At 44.4% G+C, this 20,169-nt stretch overlaps 1 protein-coding gene and 1 pseudogene across 1 annotated transcript; both read right to left on the bottom strand.

Moving 5' to 3' along the window:
* On the bottom strand, positions 1-5,904 carry LOC120290029 (annotated as a pseudogene).
* Positions 5,905-12,857: 6,953 nt separating this feature from the next.
* On the bottom strand, positions 12,858-19,001 carry LOC104444090 (probable trehalase). Its single transcript, XM_010057688.3, has 11 exons — positions 16,445-19,001; positions 16,047-16,166; positions 15,563-15,678; positions 15,388-15,485; positions 15,184-15,293; positions 14,512-14,584; positions 14,250-14,417; positions 14,087-14,174; positions 13,747-13,846; positions 13,412-13,625; positions 12,858-13,237 (listed from the first exon to the last, which is right to left on the bottom strand). The coding sequence occupies exons 1-11, from the start codon at positions 17,011-17,013 to the stop codon at positions 13,151-13,153; spliced, it is 1,743 nt and encodes a 580-aa protein (XP_010055990.2). The 5' UTR covers positions 17,014-19,001; the 3' UTR covers positions 12,858-13,150.
* Positions 19,002-20,169: the final 1,168 nt, after the last annotated feature.

The raw sequence follows: 20,169 nt of genomic DNA, 5'->3' as shown, positions 1-20,169 counted from the left end.
TTCGGCTCAATGAGAGCTTTTCATTTTGCTATAGGCCATTCTAGGACAGAGCACATCACACCGTCAACCTCCTATTTCACATTGATAGGTTTTAGGGTGCATTTGGGAGTGGCTTTGCCAAGCCACTTTGGGCATCCAAAATCCTTCAGGCAAAAAAATGGTGTTTGGGAACTTCTTTTTGTAAAGATACTTGGGAAAAAGTGAGTCTTTGGAAAGTTGAAAGCCCAAAGCTGCCATGGGGATGCCTTGGGCATTCGGCCTTCCCGAAATGCTGAGGGGAGAACAAGACAAAAAAATTTATTCTACAAATATCTTCACTAACATTTTGTTTTTCCGATTTTGTCCTCATGACTATTCACCTTCTTCTTCGTTGAGGTTGGCCAGTAAAGTTGCGCGAAGCCACGAGGGGCTGACAACAAGCTGGATGGAGGTCGGCATGAGGCTGGTATGGTCATGGTGACCGTTAGCGGCCAGTTGCATGACCTTGGAATCCCCCTGTTGCGTTGCCACGACCGTTGCTGTAAACCAAATCTGAGTAGTCAGAGGTCGCAAACCACCTAGATCTGGGTCGTAGCAAGGTTCCGTGGCTGTTGTGACCCCCGGCGATGTCGCGACCCAGATTTGGGCTGCGCAACCTCCGTCGACCCAAATCTGGGTCGCCTGCAGCCTGGCGGCGATGAAGAATCAAGACTTGGAGAGGCCAAGGGAGTGGAGGACATTCCCGTGGGCAACATCGACAATAGTGAGAAACGCATTGGTGACGCGGAGGCAGAGGGAGAGGTTGAGGGCGGCGACATTGGGGTAGTGGGCGAGGGCGGTGGGGAGGTGCTCGGCATGGAGGAGGCCAAGGGACTTATGGTGGCGGGTCAACGACTTGGAAGGAACAGCAGACAAGGGAGAAGGACTTGTGGTCGCCGCTGGCCGCCGGCAACCAATGGCCATCTACCCTTCGACGTCCAAATATTTTTTTTATTACAAAAATTATTTGTAAATGTAAATTTTTCCAAACATTATTTTGCCTAAACGTACTTCACCATGGACTTAATGTGACTGGCAATCTATCTGCCGATCTTCAGGCCATCCAAACTCATCCAAGAAAGCCAACACAACGCCATTAGACCAGCCGAAACCAGTCTGTCGCACAACACGAAAGTAAAGTTGTGATCAGATTAAAGCACGTATTGCCCATTTTCGAGCAGCTGCATAAACTATGACCCCTGCTAATAATCCCGAGAAAGAACAGACAAGCATCGACCCTTCTCTTTGAATTACTTCATCATTAGGTCTAATGAAGAGACATAGCCGTACCTGAGGTATATATTCACCACCGCCCCCAAGTTCCCCGCATTTTTGCACATCATACTTTTCGTGCATTGCACCAGTTTTGTCGTAGGCAACGTAGTTAGTCCTTATCCACCTGACGACTATGTCTTCCGCCAAAGACCTTGCCTCGCTAGATCCGGTTCTAGCCAGGCCTTCAGCTATCATATGCTGTAGAGGGGCCCAGCCATTTGGAAAATCCCTGCACATATACAAGTCCGACCGGTGAATAGAAAAAGTACCTTAAAATGACATCTTTGTCCCTCTCTATGTATCGGAAAACTGACCAAGTAGAGTTCAAAATGCCAAATTGGCCACTAACCATTGTTGGCTTGAGTTTGTCAAAGAAGTTGCAATCCCTGCATCACGGAGCAGACCTGAACTCCGTAAACTCTTGATGACTTTCTCTACTAAATTCTTATCTGCATCTCGTTCATAGCAACAGCTAGTCATTACTATTCAACCCGTACAGCATGACACGATGTCAACAACTAATAACTCTCTCCCCCGTTCAAACATTTCTGACCAGTTCTCATAAGATGCAAATTGAAGATGAATTCAGTGACTACCTTTGACATAAAATTGAGAAGGGCTTGACAAGCCATACCTCTAATACTTTTATGAGACTGACTACAATAGGATGTTTATAGCACACATCAAACCTGAATTGAACACATCGATCCACAGAGGTAGGAAATTTGAAGCAAACACATTCTTGTTCTGGTTTGCAGCATCCCAATGTTGATTTTCCTGTTAGGAATAGGTTAAATATTGCAATACTATCGCCCCAAGGAATATACAGATAATTTATTGCGTACATAATACCATGCATGCACTGCTATTGCCAACCCAATAGTCAAGCCACTGTCCCATCCTTTCATTCCAGAAAACGGTGCTGATGGCCTTTTCTCTAGCCTTTGCAGCTTCTAAGAAGTGTTTGGCAATGTTATCATTCCCAGCAATTTTTCCGAAGAAGGATATGTCAAGTTCCATCTGAACCAACACATTCCAGAGAACTTCTTATAGGAAGTTGACGGTCAATTTATAAGGGAGTTCAAGTGCAACTAAACAGTGTACATTGCCATACCCTTAGTATGTATATGTTCAAATCAACCGGTAAAATTGATGTTGTTGCCAGTGTCGTAATATCCTCAGGATTCCTAATAAAGACAATTGGAGTTTATGCGTTTTGTTAGCTATAAAAAGTAACGGGAAGGAATTACACTAGAATATCAAATTTGATTATGCGAAGCTCTTTTTTATTTTCTATTTATACAATAAAAGACCAAACAATAGGGCACAAATAGTGATTCCGTGCTCCTCTGTTTATACCCTCTCAATAGCAGACAACTGAAACATCTCACATGCAAACATCAGGGCAATTGCTCTTTGCACAAAAGAACATCATCGTAAAAACAGAACTCTTCCATATCCAAAGCAAGAGGATATTGTCTGTGTGAAAGCAGAAGCTTAGGAGCAAAACACGGCGAATTTTTTTTTTCAGAAGCTGGACTATGGCATGAGGACGTAACAGTCTCACAGCAACTTCGCAAATAGAAGCAAGAACATACTCGTTGCAGGGAAATCTAACACTTGGCACAAACCGTTCAAAATTGGGTCCACGAATTTTTAAAAAAAAAAAAACTGACTAAAGCTCAGCAAACAATTAGACAAGTACTGTTCTTGGAATAACAACTGAAAATTTGGGTCAACTATATAAATCAGAACTACTCAATAAAGCAAACAGAAAGGATTAGACTGATAGATTGCCAATGCAAAACTACCTCATCCATCTGGTACTAAAGTCCCATCCAGATTCAGCTGTCGAAGCTACTTCCCGATAGAACTTCTGCTTTTCAGAAGTGCTTGATATATTTGAAGCAGACTCCTTGTCCTGTCAAATGGGAAGTGAACAGGTACACATAAGGTTTACATTAACTTCAGATAACAGACCATACACTATGAAAGCCGAGTCAGAAAGGACTTACGATCGTTGCAGATTCGGGCCTGGGTTTATCCCACATTGCGTAATAACGACTCAAATTATGACTACAGTCACGGTCCTGGACGGTGATCTGATGAAGACCTGTAGAACAAGCACAGTGATGGTGATAGGGACAATGCATATTGATCAAAACATCGAAGTGAAGGATTTTATGATACCTGATGTCCAAAATTCATGCTCTTTCAGAAGAGCAGGGAGAGACTTCACGACAAATTCCTTGTCATGTGTCTTTTCATAGATGGCACGAATCATTGCACTCAGAAGGGGAGGTTCGCTGAAAAAAGTTGGCTGGAATGTAAGTCAATTTTCAAACCATTAGCATGACACACCTTATGAGATTAGTCGATCACAAATTCTGATCACAGAAAATAACAAAAAGAAAAAAGACACAAAAAAGATTGGACAACTTGGGTTATGAATCTGAGTAGAACATCAATTAGACAGAATCCAGCCTTAAACAACTTCAGTAGAACTGGTGGCATCTTTTTAACAAGAAATCCACAGAAGTCTAAACGAGTTCCATCCAAAGGCACGTATATCGACAAAAAACCACATCAAAACAACTTCCAGACAAAACAAAGACCTCATTTCACAAATGAAGAGCATAAATTCATATTTACAGGTCTGGAGAGAAGCACTTGCCTCCGGTTCGTGTAGTAGGCCCTCGCACCATTTAGGACATGGCCATATGTGTCTAGGAGGTAGATGAGATTGTTGACAATCGTCTTTGCCGTCACATACATCTTAGAAGCTAACAAGCCCCTGCACATGGACTTCTCACATTACTCCCACGTAAATCAATTTTTCGACCATCGCACAAGCTTACTCATGCATTATTACAACCTTTCCAACCAATGGTCAGAACAGAGTACAGAAAGATAAACAAGAGATCTCATGTCTAATAATTTCTATTCATTTGTTCCTGGGAGTAAATTTAGAACATAAAGCCCTTTGATAAAATTTTTGTTTTAGGAAATAAATTTCTATTTTTTTTTATAGAAGTAAATTTGGAATATAATCAATAAGTAAAAAAAACGATTATTTGTTCCGAGAACAATTCTAGAATCAAACAACTTTTTTTCTTTTCTTTTTTCTTGTTCTTCTTCCGTCTTCCTTCTTCTTCAACTGCTGTCGTCGTCGCTGTTGTCGTTCGTTGCGGTCTATTGCCAGTTGCCAACAACCATTTGGCGAGTTCATCAAAGGCTCACCCAGCCATCGATGAGGCTCGCTTGGCCATCGGCAAAACTTGGCCCTAGCTAGCCTCACCTAGCCATCGGCGGGGCTTGACCTCGTTGGGCCTTGACCTCGTTGGGCCACCGCGAGGTTGGCATTGCTCGGCCAATGCAAGGCCACACCACCCAAATCGGGCGAGGTCGAGCCTTGTCGGCGGCTGGGTGAGCTCAGCCGAGCCTTGCTCAACTGCCAACAAGACTTGGCCAAGGTGCCTCGTCAAGGGCTGGCGATGCTTCGGTGAGGTCGCTCTTGTCTATTCGGTCTCAGTCATCCTAGGGCCAGCGACCGACCATAAGAGGAGAAAGATAGGGAAAAAAATAAAATTATTTAAAAATTTTAAAAAGATATTTGAAAAATAAATTTTGAGAACGGACAAACGTAATTTTATTCCAAGAATTGAAATATCGGATAATTATCAAACCACTTAAGATACTCGGAAATAGAATAATAAAAAAAAATCAACTCTAATGAAAAATTATTCTTGAAAACAGAAATAATATCAAACGTGTTCTTATTATGAAATTCGGCAACTGTCGCTACAAATTACTTATCTACTCCTTCGCAATAGTGTATCCATTTCTAATGCAACTTCATCAATCAAACTGAAACATGAAAATTTATAAGCAAGAAATAAAAAAGGACTGACTTGATGACCCAGTAAGAATCCCAGTAATACACCTCCCTGAACCGGGATCCAGGAATAACGACCGGCCCCGGCAGCGGCAGCAAGGTGTGCCAGTCCGGCCGCTCCCGCACCGAGTCGTCCACGCGCCGGCTCAGGTTGCTCCACAGCGCGTGCACCTTGAGCGCCCACGCCCGCACCGCGGGGCTCTTCACCCGGGGCAGGAACCCCGCGGGCTCGGGCACGAAGTCCGCCGGCCGCGCGACCACCAGGTCGCTCCCCGCGCCGCCTAAGTGGGCGGCGATGAACTTTTTTAGGTCCCCGGCGGGGACGGAGCCGTTGGGGGAACGGGGGAGGGCGGCGAAGGCCCGCTCGACGGAGGCGAGTCGGACCTGAGGGAGAGGTCGACGTAGAGCTTGGGGTCGAAGTCGCGGGGGCCGAAGGCGGCGAGGGCGGCTTCCTGGAGGCGCTCGAGGAAGGCGAGCAGGGGAGTGGAGGCGACTGCGGCGGCCATCTCGCACGTGCGTAATGGAGAAGCGGTAGCGAAGGCGGAGGAGGTCGTCAGGAGGAGGAGGAGCGGCGGGAGGGAGCGGAGGAGGGCGGCGGCCGGCATGGTCGGAGGACGCCGCTACCCACCGGCGAAGAAGCAGCGGAGCGAGGCATGGCTGGAGGTTCGGAGGATTGATAATGGCCGATCCAACAAGGCGGAAGGAGGGGACCGGCGGTTGACTTGACTTGTCGTGTTTTGCGGCGGTCGTTTTATCTTTCGGTCGTGGGCGGGCGGCGAATTGCGTGTCGCGTGGTTGGAATGCTGACGCGAGAAAGAAGTTTCGGTCGGGAAATTGGATACCCCACCGTCTGTTGTCGTCGACGAAGGTGGATGGAGAATAACGATGATGCCGAAGGGACACGTGGCGCTACGTCCGCGAGCCGGAGGACGGATACCTCTCTTCGCGGAAGCTTCGTAAAAGAGGGATGCTTCTGGAGGGCTTTGTTGTTTACTTTATTCGGGGGTAAAGGTGACTCCGTTTGGAAGACGGCGAATTTGTAAGGCGTTGATAAATCGTGCAATCGAAAGTAAGGGTAAGCATCCGTTCAGGGTCTCTAGACCGGCTCAACTCTACTGGTCCTAGTCCGGTTCTTAGGAAGATTGGGTCGGTCATTAATTTTAGAATTTACGGGCCAGTTTGTCTTGTGCGGTTTATCACTCAATCACAGAGTTATGGATCGTCCAACTGAATCAATCACGATTGTATATATTACTTATAATTTTTTATATAAAAAATCTTAAAATAAACGGCGTCAATAATATTAAATAACTCTCAAGTAGTTTTACATTACTCTTTAATAACTTAAATTTTTAATGTCTTTAAAGGTGTAAATAGTCATAATTTACAAAGGAGAAAAATGTTTTTATGAAGAGTCATCACGGAATCCAAAAAGGTATAAATAACTTCTTATGGCATCATCCTCTAATATCCATTTTCTTCTATCTTCTTTGCTCATCACTTGACACTTGCCTCATTCGCTTTGGGTCACTCGTGTCGCTCGCCGCTCGATGCTCGCTTGATTTGTTGCTTCTTGCTCAACATTCGATGCTCATTGTGTTTGATGTTCACTCCACTTGATCCTCACTACTTGCCTTTTTTAGTTGACATCGCTCATCATCGAATCTATTGGGTCAGTATGGTTCTCGATTATCCTTTTAAGGAGTACAAAAAATAAAATAAAAAATGATTGGTTGGTCTCGGGTTGACCCTAAAACTTGACCGAACCCATTAGGTCAGTTTGGTCATCAATCGTTTTTTTTAAAGAGTACAAAAAATGAAATAAAAAATTATTTGTTGGTCCTGGGTTGATCGTAAAATCGGACCGAACCCATTAGGTCAGTTTGGTCCTCAATCACTTTTTTAAGGAGTAGAAAAAATGAAATAAAAAATTATCGATTGATTTCGAATTGATCCTGGAACCAGACCGAACCCATTGGGTCAGTTCGGTCCTCCGTCTCAAGCTCAATAGGGTCAGTCCTCAGTTCCAAAAATTGAGGACCAGCACCGTGCGGGTTAGTCATAGGGTTAGGGGACGGATCGGCCCAATCTGGATTATGCTCACCCCTAATCGAAAGTAGGTGAATGATTTGGGAACGGCCGAAGATTGTGGAGATTCGTGACTAAAATTGAGGTTCACAACTTAGAAATTATAGTCGATGATTTTTGAATAATTGATAAGTCTGAGAAAGTTTCACGAATTACCATAAGAAATCATTTGGATTTTCTGATGAGAGTTTGAAGAATGAGGTGTTTTGGATTAGCATTTTGAATTGCGGTAGTTAATTTAACATTGTGCAGGCATGAAAACGCATCAGTTAAGCCCGATAGAGATTTTTATTGCAGCTATGCATCCGGAAAATTTCAAAGTCTTTAAGCAAATTATCTCCCGGATAAAAAGAGATGTAGACACTACTCAAGGTCCATCCCCCCAAACATTTCAATGATACTCTAATTATACCGTAAGATATTGTGGTGTATCATCGTAATTAAGCATGGACATATAATAACGCATTGTAAATTTGATTTGCGACAAGTCATGCTAACCAAATATATAAAAATCGCGAGGAAAAAAAAACGAGGATACGCTGTATAAATGCATCTTGAAATTCCTCCATCGTTTGCGGTCTTCGGCTTGGAAGACAGGGGATGACAATCGAGTGGGCTTAGGAGGAGAACCACATTAATTTCATAGCAAAATTACTCACTTCATAAAAAATGATAATTCAAAAAATATTAGGCACTTTAATCCCAGAAAATGAATTATGTACTCAAATTATGTACAAATACCGCTAACCCTATTTGTAGTTTGTCAAACTTGTTGGGCTCCACATGTATAATTATGGACCTACAATAATCAAGTTTCCTTTACCATCCCCTTTTGCTTCTGATGATTTGTGAACTAGAGAAATGCTGCCAATCTTGTCAACTCTCTTTTTCCCCCCCTTTTCCCCAAATCGCATGCTTATCTCCCTACAAATTAGGCTTTACAAACTAGAGTGGCTTTGCTTGTATTCCCTAGAGTCTCCTTCAGCGCCCAAGACAAAAGAGTTAGGCCCCAGAAGGGCCCACCACCGCAAAATGATTTTGATTAATTATACACTGAAACGGCTTATCTTTTGCTAATCGACGGTCCATAAAGCAACCATGGACACTAATTTAGAGGGGAGAAAAGAGTAGTTTATGAGAAATCCAAGCTTGTGTCGATCTTGATTTGATTAGTGTCCGTCTTTTGTCCAATTCCTTTTGTGCCAACACCCCTTTTGTCTGTTCCTTTGGGCTCTAGATGCTGATATAGAACAGCGCGACTAAACTACACCAGCGTTAGAACATTACATGATATGGGATCTTCTCTTAATTCTTATTTTATTTTTTGTAAATTACAAGATGGTTCTTGAGCCAATCGGAGATCTCTGTCGTGACCAAAGACCTAATCTTTTAAATTCGGACTTTTCCTTTTGGCGAGGAGGGAGACTTTTCCTTTTGGCGAGGAGGGAGAGTGGGAAACTTCCTGGGATGGGGTACAAGCCCTGCATATGTCAGATTATCACAAACTTTTATGGCCAATGATGCTTTAGAAAAATCCACAAGGAGTTCGTGCTATCGTCATTTGACTATTTTAAGTGCACTGCTAATCCAGGCAGTGATCCAGAGTTCTAGATAGAGATAAAGCCCTCTCATTCTCAGTTCATCATAGAAGAACAGTGTTCTAAATTCGATCTATTGCAGGAATCTCACGACAATTGAGATCGCATGTTCACTGAAACAGAGAGACTGCCCAGCAGAGAAACAGATCTTAGTGGATGAAGCTAACTGGGGGATTTAGTTTTAGATTGGCGGATCCTTTTAAGGATTGCATTAGTCCGTTCGAGGGTGCTCCCATGTCCAAAGAACTATTGTTGTGCTTTAGACCGTTCGCAATTTCAGAGATCAAAAACTAATTTATCATCAAATGTAAGGTGAAGAAAGAACCTCGACCGAACTGTGAAATTTTTTGAAGGACACCTAAACATGAACTATGGAAGCTGGAAAGAAAGGCACATTTCAAAATTATTGGGCCGAGAGAGATGAGATCAATCCTTAAGAAGTCTCCATATCAACAATAAATGTACAGGTAGTGACTGACAAGCCTGATCGTATGATGTCTCTTAATTATTGCTTTCAAAATAGATGATTATGTTGTATAATTAATACATTACCTAATAGTAGGAGGAAATAGGTGAGAGTAGGAGTGAACCGAACCGAAACCGAACCGAACCGAATACGAACCGAACCGAACCGAAATTTCGGTTCGGTTCGATTCGGTTCGGTTTTTCGGTTTTCGGTTTTCGGTTTTTTGCATTTCTTTTATTTCCTCTTTCCTTCTCTGCGTCGTCTTCCTGGACGCTCGCATCATCAAAAACCCCCAAAAGATCAACGACCGAGAGAAAAAAAAACCCTCACCGGACCCTTCTCGACCACCACCGGAATCTTCTCGGATCCGCTACCCGCGCTGTCCTCCCCGTCCCCGTCCCTGTCGCCGCCGCCCATCGCCGTGTCGTCGCAGATGGAGGAGACAGCTGCAGGTCGGGGGGCAAGGGGAGGTTGCGAGAGATGAGGTTGAGGGCGCACACCAGCGACTTTGTCTTCCTCCTTTCTCTCTCCTCTGTCTTTTGCGGATAAGACCCACTCTTTTATTCAAAATGCTCTCTTGCAATTTGCCTCCATCTCTGCATCCATCCCACTCTTTTATTCAAAATGCTCTCTTGCAATTTGCCTCCATCTCTGCATCCATCTTCGCCTGCTTCTTCTTCGACCTCCAGCGTTGCTGCCTCCTACCCAACTCCTCTCTCGCCCTCCACGTCGACGCTCAGGAAACCATCACCGTCCTGCTCGCACTGCCGCTGCAGCGGTGATTGCTGCTGCTGCTAAGGAGGGGGCTGGGGGCTCTCGAGCTGGGCCACCATGGATCGGAGGGAGGCACGCGAAATCGAGCCAAAGGAGACGAGAGTCGGGGGAGAATAAAATCGAATTTTTAATGGTTTATCGGTTTGTGGTTCGGTTCGATTCGGTTAACCGATAAAACCGAACCAATAAAAAAATATCGGTTTTAATGCGAACCCGACCCAAAACCGAACAAGAACCGAAAAACCGAATTTTTCGGTTCGGTTCGGTTCGGTTTGATTCGGTTCTGACACCCCTAGGTGAGAGAACCGCTCAAGGGTGAGAGGCCCCATGTTGTTCTCCGTATTCCCTCTCTGTCGAGAAGACAAAAATATTCAGGAAATTAGAGGTCTCTATGGTAGGAAAGGTAAACTTCACATTAGGGTGTGTTGGCACATATTGGCTATCGTCAGATAGGCTGGTATAATAGCCACCTGTGTCGCGAGTGAGTAGGGGTGGTGAAATGCCCACTGCAGATCTAACATGCCTTATAGCAACTGTACTCAACCGCATGCTAGCTTTGTACCCCTGATGGTGAGAGTATGCTATAATTGATGATTCAATGATCGGTATTTAGAATTGTCCAATTTGCATGAAAGATGGTCAGAGCCAACCGTGTAGTAGCTGCAGGACATTGAAGAAAATGCTTACACATTTGGCCCGTGAAGCCACATCAATCAACGTGCAAGAGTTTTCTTACGCCAGACTTTATTCTATCGATCGAAAAAGATTCCCTTCCAATTCTTGCATCTGTACTTAAGAAGTCCGAAAAGACTTTAAAAGGAAGATTCTGAAATCCATGGGCTTTAAAAGCCCAATTCGCTACTCAGATTGGACCTCATTATTGGACTCTCTAGGGCGATGAACTACTTGAATTTCTGGAAAATGGCCATCAGATACTTGCAGTCTTGCACTCGATGATGAGAACACTTAGGCTCCGTTCGTTTCACGGAAAATAATTTTTGGAAAAACATTTTTCGAATTTTCCAGCATTCATGAAAATGAATTCCTTGAGGAAAATGTTTTTCATGAAAAAGAAAAAAAGTCTTCTAAATTAGGATAAAATATTTTTCACTTTTGAAAAGTGAAAAACATTTTCTCACTTGATTTCTCTTATCTCATATCTCCATAAATCATCACTTCCTCCTCCCTTTTTTTCTTCTTCTTTTCTTTTTTGTTGAATTATTTTTAATTTTCTTTTTCTTTTTAATTCGAATTATTTTTAATTTTCTTTTTCTTTTTCTTTTTCTTTTCTATTTCTTTTCTTTTTCCTTTTTCTTTTCTTTGTTTCTTATCTTCTTCTTTCTTGAATAATCATCGGCTATTACTAAGTGAACCTCGAGCTCGTCAATCTCAAACTCACGCTTTGCACTATTGCTTATCATTTTCTTTATTTATTCTGCCTTACAGTCATACATTACTCAAGCAAAGGGCTTTATATACTTTGCTTTTTTTTTTCTTTTGTTTATTAAAACACAAAAGACGCAAGGAGAGAACGTGCCACTAAACAAAAAGATTCTCATTATGGCTGTACATGCTTTGCTTCTTTTTTTTTTTTTTTGTTTCTTTTTATAATCCATATGAACATTTTTTAGAGGAGATGAGCATTTGGTGACAATGAGGGAACATAAATATGAAGTAAGTTTGCCCGGATTTAAAGGCAAGTTTATATTTAATGGATTTATAAGTCGATAAATGATACATGCCTAAGTGATAAAGTCTTAGAAAATATTTTTCTTACTGAATACTGAAAAATATTTTCCGAAACATTTTTAGATTTTAGCTGAACACCAGAAAATATTATCATTTTCCTGAAAAATGACTTTTGAAAAAATATTTTCCGAAAATGGCCAATTTTTCCACGAAAATATTTTCTGAAATTTCTGATGCTCGAATGGCGGAAAATAGATGGTCAATGGAAAATCTCCTCGTAAGATTGTGATTGCGCTGCTTCTTTCCTCACTCATTTCTACCCTCTTTCTTACGAAACCTAAGGTTTCGATCTCATCTCCTCCTCCTTTGACATCGACGATTAGCAGCGGCGGAGCATGCCCTCATTCGGCTTTGCTGGATCTCCGCCCTCACGAAGCCCTGAGTTTTGATCTCGTCGTCCTCCTCCTTCGACGTTGACGATCAACAATGATGGAGCGTCCCCTCATCCAACAGTACTCGATCTCCTTGACATGCCCTGCTTCCTCTTCACTGCTAGTCACCGGCTGTGGCCGCAAGCCAGCTCGAGCCTCGCCCCAGGCCGGTGAGGCTTCGCCTAGCCCGATCAGGCAAAGCCGAACTCGGGCCTCACCAGATCGGGCGAGACGGAGCTCTCGCCAGCCTGGGCGAAGCTTGGGCCTCGCTAGATCCAGCGAGCTAGGTGGGGCTCGGGCCTCACCCGAGTTTGCCAGAGGTTCACCGGGCTTTGGTGAGCTCGGGTGAGATCGGCTGAGCCTCGAGCTCATCGAATCTAGCAACCGATTCTTGGTTGGCCGTCGGGCAACCGGCCATTGTTAGGCATGTGGCGACGGAGGAAAGAGGAGGAAGAAGGAAGAAGGAAAGAAAAGAAAAGAAAGAACAAATAAAAATAATAAAAATTTCACTTTTTTAAAAATACAATTAATTAAAAAATATAAAAAAATATAAAAAAAAATTTGTTCAATTAAAAATATTAAAATTCAATTTTTGATAATTTTTCCCAAACAATTAAATTAGCTAACAAACGGTGGAAAATATTTTCCACTCAAAGTTTAGGTTTCGACTAAACACTGGAAAAGTCATTTTTCTAGAAAATGACTTCTAGAAAAATGTTTTCCGGAAACATGATATTTTCCGCGAAATGAATGGACCTTGAGTATTTAAATATTACAATTTAAAATGGTTGGTAATGATCTTACTAGATATCACAGAGTCCAAGTATCGGTCTGATAGGGTACGACGTCAGGAGGGGATTTCGACTAAATGAGAGCTTTTCATTTTGCTGTTGGCCAACATTGGTAGGTTTTAATCTCACTGGCAATCTACCCGCCGATCTTCAGGCCATCCAAACTCGTCCAAGAAAGCCAACACAACGCCATTCGACCAGCCAAAACCAGTCTGTCACACAACACGAAAGCAAAGCTGTGATCAGATTAAAGCACATATTGCCCATTTTCGAGCAGCTGCATAAACCATGGCCCCTGCTAATAATCCCAAAAAAGAACAGACAAGCATTGACCCTTCTCTTTGAATTACTTCATCATTAGGCCTAATGAAGTGACATAGCCGTACCTGAGGTATATATTCACCACCGCCCCCAAATTCCCCGCATTTTTGCACATCATACTTTTCGTGCATTGCACCAGTTTTCTTGTAGGCAACGTAGTTAGTCCTTATCCACCTGACAACTATGTCTTCCGCCAAAGACCTTGCCTCGCTGGATCCGGATCTAGCCAGGCCTTCAGCTATCATATGCTGTAGAGGGGCCCAGCCGTTTGGAAAATCCCTGCACATATACAAGTCCGACCGGTGAATATAAAAAAGTACCTTCAAATGACATCTTTGTCCCTCTCTATGTATCGGAAAACTGACCAAGTAGAGTTCAAAATGCCAAATGGGCTACTAACCATTGTTGGCTTGAGTTTGTCAAAGAAGTTGCAATCCCTGCATCACGGAGCAGACCTGAACTCCGTAAACTCTTGGCGACTTTCTCTACTAAATTCTTATCTGCATCTCGTTCATAGCAACAGCTAGTCATTACTATTCAAGCCGTACAACATGACACGATATCAACAACTAATAACTCTCTCCCCAAATCAAACATTTCTGACCATTTCTCATAAGATGCAAATTGAAGATGAATTCAGTGACTACCTTTGACATAAAATTGAGAAAGGCTTGACAAGCCATACTTCTAATACTTTTATGAGACTGACTACAATAGGATGTTTATAGCACACAACAAACCTGAATTGAACACATCGATCCACAGAGGTAGGAAATTTGAAGCAAACACATTCTTGTTCTGGTTTGCAGCATCCCAATGTTGACCTTCCTGTTAGGAATAGGTTAAATATCGCAATACTATCACCCCAAGGAATATACAGATAATTTATTGCGTACATAATACCATGCATGAACTGCTATTGCCAACCCAATAGTCAAGCCACTGTCCCATCCTTTCATTCCAGAAAACGGTGCTGACGGCCTTTTCTCTAGCCTTTGCAGCTTCTAAGAAGTGTTTGGCAATGTTATCATTCCCAGCAATTTTTCCGAAGAAGGATATGTCAAGTTCCATCTGAACCAACACATTCCAGAGAACTTCTTATAGGAAGTTGACGGTCAATTTATAAGGGACTTCAAGTGCAATTAAAGAGTGTACATTGCCATACCCTTAGTATGTATATGTTCAAATCAACCGGTAAAATTGATGTTGTTGCCAGTGTCGTAATATCCTCAGGATTCCTAATAAAGACAATTGGAGTTTATGCGTTTTGTTAGCGAAAGGAATTACACTAGAATGTCGAATTTGATTATGCAAAGCTCTTTGTTATTTTCTATTTATACAATAAAAGACCAAACAATAGGGCACAAATAGTGATTCCATGCTCCTTTGTCTATACCCTCTCAATAGCAGACAACTGAAACATCTCACATGCAAACATCGGGGCATTGCTCTTTGCACAAAAGAACAACATCGTAAAAACAGAACTCTTCCATATCCAAAGCAAAAGGATATTGTCTGTGTGAAAGCAAAAGCTTAGGAGCAAAACATGGCGAATTTTTTTTCAGAAGCTGGACTGTGGCATGAGGACGTATTAGTCTCACAGCAACTTCGCAAACAGAAGCAAGAACATACTAGTTGCAGGGAAATCTAACACTTGGCACAAACCGTTCAAAATTGGGTCCACGAATTTAAAAAAACTGGCTAAAGCTCAGCCAACAATTAGACAAGTACCGTTCTTGGAATAACAACTGAAAATTTGGGTCAACTATATAAATCACAACTACTCAATAAAGCCAACAGAAAGGATTAGACTGATAGATTGCCAATGCAAAACTACCTCATCCATCTGGTACTAAAGTCCCATCCAGATTCAGCTGTCGAAGCTACTTCCCGATAGAACTTCTGCTTTTCAGAAGTGCTTGATATATTTGAAGCAGACTTCTTGTCCTGTCAAATGGGAAGTTAACAGGTACTCATAAGGTTTACATTAACTTCAGATAACAGACCATACACTATGAAAGCCGAGTCAGAAAGGACCTACGATCGTTGAAGATTCAGGCCTGGGTTTATCCCACATTGCGTAATAACGACTCAAATTATGACTACAGTCACGGTCCTGGACGGTGATCTGATGAAGACCTGTGGAACAAGCACAGCGATGGTGATAGGGACAATGAATATTGATCAGAACATCGAAGTGAAGGATTTTATGATACCTGATGTCCAAAAATCATGCTCTTTCAGAAGAGCAGGGAGAGACTTCACGACAAATTCCTTGTCATGTGTCTTTTCATAGATGGCACGAATCATTGCACTCAGAAGGGGAGGTTGGCTGAAAAAAGTTGGCCGGAATGTAAGTTAATTTTCAAACCATTAGCATGACACACCTTATGAGATTAGTCGATCACAAATTCTGATCATAGAAAACAACAAAAAGAAAAAAGACACAAAAAAGATTAGACAACTCGGGTTATGAATCTGTGTAGAACATTAATTAGACAGAATCCAGCCTTAAACAACTTCAGTAGAACTGGTGGCATCTTTTTAACAAGAAATCCACAGAAGTCTAAACGAGTTCCATGCAAAGGCACGTATATCGACAAAAAACCACATCAAAACAACTTCCAGACAAAACAAAGACCTCATTTCACAAATGAAGAGCATAAATTCATATTTACAGGTCTGGGGAGAAGCACTTGCCTCCGGTTCGTGTAGTAGGCCCTCGCACCATTTAGGACATGGCCATATGTGTCTAGGAGGTAGATGAGATTGTTGACAATCGTCTTTGCCGTCACATACATCTTAGAAGCTAACAAGCCCCTGCACATGGACTTCTCACATTACTCCCACGAGAATCAATTTTTCCACTATCGCACAAGCTTACTCATGCATTATTACAACCTTTCCAACCAATGGTCAGAACAGAGTACAGAGAGATAAACAAGAGTTCACATGTCTGGCTACTTATTGCGAAATTCGGCAACTGTCACTGCTAATACTTGATCTACTCCTCGCCATAGTGTACCCATTACTAATGCAAGTTCATCAATCAAACTGAAACGTGAAAATCTATAAGCAAGAAATGGAAAAGAACCGACCTGATGACCCAGTAAGAGTCCCAGTAATACACCTCCCTGAACCGAGAACCGGGAATAACGACCGGCCCCGGCAGCGGTAGCAAGGTGTGCCAGTCCGGCCGCTCCCGCACCGAGTCGTCCACGTGCCGGCTCAGGTTGCTCCACAGCGCGTGCACCTTGAGCGCCCACGCCCGCACCGCGGGGCTCTTCACCCGGGGCAGGAACCCCGCGGGCTCGGGCACGAAGTCCGGCGGCCGCGCGGGCACCAGGTCGCTCCCCGCGCCGCCGAAGTGGGCGGCGACGAACTTTTTGAGGTCCCCGGCGGGGACGGAGCCGTTGGGGGAGCGGGGGAGGGCGGCGAAGGCGCGCTCGACGGAGGCGAGGTCGGACCTGAGGGAGAGGTCGATGTAGAGCTTGGGGTCGAAGTCGCGGGGGCCGAAGGCAGCGAGGGCGGCCTCCTGGAGGCGCTCGAGGAAGGCGAGCAAGGGAGTGGAGGCGACCGCGGCGGCCATTGCGCAGGCGCGCGGCGGAGAAGCGGCGGCGAAGGCGGAGGAGGTCGTCAGGAGGAGGAGGAGGGCGGCGGCCGGCATGGTCGGAGGAGGCGGCTATCCACCGGCGAAGCAGCGGCGGAGGAGGAGGAGGAGGCGGAGGGAGGCATGGCTGGAGGCTCGGAGGATTGATATGGCCGGCAAGAGAGAGAGTGGTGGTGGGGACCGGCGGTTGACTTGACCTGTCGTGTTCCTGGTGGCGGGTAGCGAATGGCGTTACGCAGGGTTGGACTTCTGCCGCGAGGAAGATCGGAGGAAGGAGGCCAAATCGTCTAGATGCGTGGAAAAGTTCTCTTGCCGAGCTCGTGGAATCCGATGCCCCCACCACCATCTGTTGTCGTCGTCTCGAAGGTGATGATGATGTGAGGGGAATACGATGCTGCCGCGGGACACGTGGCGCTGCGTCCGCGCCCCGAAGGACAGATTCGTCTCCTCGCGGAAGTTTCGTAGAAGGAGATGCTTGCGGGGCTAGCTGGTGACTTTTTATTCGGGGAAAGAACTGATGGTGCGTTCGGTATTGCGGTTGGTGGTTCCATTCGAAGGCGAATTTGAAAGGCATTGATGAATTGTGCGATTGAAAGTAGGAGAGTGATTCGGGGGGAACGAGGGGAGATGATGGAGAATAAGGGCGAGTAGAGATTCGTGACTAAAATTAGGATTGAGGATTTGACATTGCTGGTAATCAAGTATGATAATTTGAAAACAATTGGGGGGCTGTAGCGGTTATTGTAAGCGATCATTCGGGTTCTATCACAGCACACAAGAAGTATTTTGGATTAGCATTTTGAGTTGTAGACGTTAATTTAACATTTTATGCACGCAATAGTGCATGAGGACATCTTTGAGGAAGATTGTGATAGAGATTTTGTCACGGTTATGCAATTGGATTTTTAATGTCTTTACGCTAATCATCTCCCAGATAAAAAGACATCTAAACGCTACTCAATGTCCATCCCCCAACACTTCTACAATGCTTTGGCTACATTGTAGGATGTTGCCGCGAGTCATGGTAATTAAGCACGAACATATAATAAAGCGTTGTAGATTTGATTTGTGATAAGCCGTGCTAACGAAATATATAAAAATCACGAAAAAAATCAAGGGTCTAGTGTATAAATGCTTTTTAGAATTCCCTCCATCCTATGTGGTCTTCGACTTCAAACTTGGGGGTTGGCAATCGAGTGGGCTTACGAGGAGAATGGCATTAATATCATAGCAAAATTACTCGCCATAAAAATTCATAAGTAAAAAATATTAAATACTTTAATCAGAGAAAATGAATTATTTACTCAAATTAATTGGGGAGAGCATCAACTCTGGCCCGATCTTGGACCGGCCTCTCCTAGCTAGCCGTGGTCCGATTCCAAGGCAACTGGGCCGGTCCCATATTAGGGACGGGTTGGTCCTCGGTTAATTCCAGAGAGAGATTCGATAGAGATTCGATGTAATTTTCGAGTAAAAACAATGTATAAAGGCGTGAATCAACACATTTCATGCTAAATCCATCCGAATTTGTTCTAGTTTACTTAAAATTTTAACGATCAAATTCGGTTTTTCTTTAACATTCTGCGGTTCGTTCAGGCAATATAACAAATAGTTAGTTCAAATCTACAGCATTCCTCGATCCAGCCATGGTACATTAACCTCCCAAACACTATGAATCGTTCTAAATTTGCGTGAGTTTGTCAAGATTTTGATCCAAAAGTTACATCGACTCAGACGAGTTTCTCCGGCCAGAAAACAGGGGCTTCCGGGAGAGGAATCCTACCTGTCTCGTTCGGCGACTCAAGAACTCAGTCGGCGACGGTGAGGAGCGACTAGTTGGGGCTCCTTCTTCGGCTGTAGAAAGACCGCCGAATGGGTAAAGGCTGGCTCACGAACTGACCCTTGACCGGAGCTTTGGAAACCGGCGGCGAGCTCCGGCGACTGGGTCCTCGGTCACTCCCCGAGAACGGAAAGAATACTCTCTCTCACGCCCTCCCCTCTCTCTTTCTCTATCTGATATCGCTTCGGCGAAGAAAAAGATCGGCCCCTCTGTTGCTTGACAGAAGGCCGAAACTGAGGGAGAGGTCGACGTAGAGCTTGGGGTCGAAGTCGCGGGGGCCGAAGGCGGCGAGGGCGGCCTCCTGGAGGCGCTCGAGGAAGGCGAGCAAGGGAGTGGAGGCGACCGCGGCCGCCGTTTCGCACCGTGCGTAATGGAGAAGCGGCAGCGAAGGCGGAGGAGGTAGTCAGGAGGAGGAGGAGCGGCGGGAGGGAGCGGAGGAGGGCGGCGGCCGGCATGGTCGGAGGAGGCGGCTACCCACCGGCGAAGCAGCGGCGGAGGAGGAGGCGGAGGGAGGCATGGCTGGAGGTTCGGAGGATTGATAATGGCCGATCCGACAAAGCGGAAAGAGGGGACCGGCGGTTGACTTGACTTGTCGTGTTTTGCGGCGTTCGTTTTCCCTTTTGGTCGTGGGCGAGCGGCGAATTGCGTGCCGCGGGGTTGGAATTCTGACGCGACAAAAGAAGTTTCGGTCCGGGGAATTGGATGCCTCGCCGTCTGTTGTCGTCGACGACGAAGGCGGTGGTGATGATGATGGTGGATGGGGGAAAAACGATGATGCCGAGGGGACACGTGGCGCTACGTCCGCGGGCCGGAGGACGGACACCTCTCTTCGCGGAAGCTTCATAAAAGAGGGATGCTCCTGGAGGGCATTGTTGGTGACTTTATTCGGGGGGAAACGTGATTCCGTTTGGAAGACGGCGAATTTGTAACGCGTTGGTGAACTATGCAATCGAAAGTAGGTGAATGATTTGGGGGGAAAAGAGGAGATTGCGGAGAATAAGGGCGAGTAGAGATTCGTGACTCAAATTGAGGTTCACGATTTGAGATCAGTATATGACTTTTGAATAATTGATAAGTCTGAGAAAGTTTGGTAATTCAAAAATAATTACCGTAATGGTTACCATAAGAAATCATTTGAGTTTTCTGATGAAAGTTTGAAGAATGAGGCGTTTTGGATTAGCATATTGAATTGCGGTAGTTAATTTAACATTGTGCGGGCACGATAATGCATCAATTAAGTCCGATAGAGATTTTTAATGCAGCTATGCATTCGGAATTTCAAAGTCTTTAAGCAAATCATCTTCCGGATAAAAAGAGATGTAGACACTACTCAAGGCCCATCCCCCAAACATTTCTATGATACTCAAATTATG

Source organism: Eucalyptus grandis, chromosome 11 (genome assembly GCF_016545825.1).
Source record: "Eucalyptus grandis isolate ANBG69807.140 chromosome 11, ASM1654582v1, whole genome shotgun sequence".
Classification (NCBI taxonomy): Eukaryota; Viridiplantae; Streptophyta; class Magnoliopsida; order Myrtales; family Myrtaceae; genus Eucalyptus; species Eucalyptus grandis.
The sequence above is the reverse complement of the archived record's forward strand: the minus strand, read 5'-3'. Positions and strand labels throughout refer to the sequence as shown.

What these genes read in the sequence shown, in the direction of transcription:
- LOC104444090 (XM_010057688.3), bottom strand. Translation starts at nt 17,013, where the DNA reads ATGCCGGCCGCCGCCCTCCTCCTCCTCCTGACGACCTCCTCCGCCTTC. An exon ending in GACTCTTACTGGGTCATCAG is followed by an intron (nt 16,167 to 16,444) that starts GTCGGTTCTTTT and finishes GTCCATGTGCAG; the next exon opens with GGGCTTGTTAGCTTCTAAGA. An exon ending in ACAAACTCAAGCCAACAATG is followed by an intron (nt 13,626 to 13,746) that starts GTTAGTAGCCCA and finishes GTATATGTGCAG; the next exon opens with GGATTTTCCAAACGGCTGGG.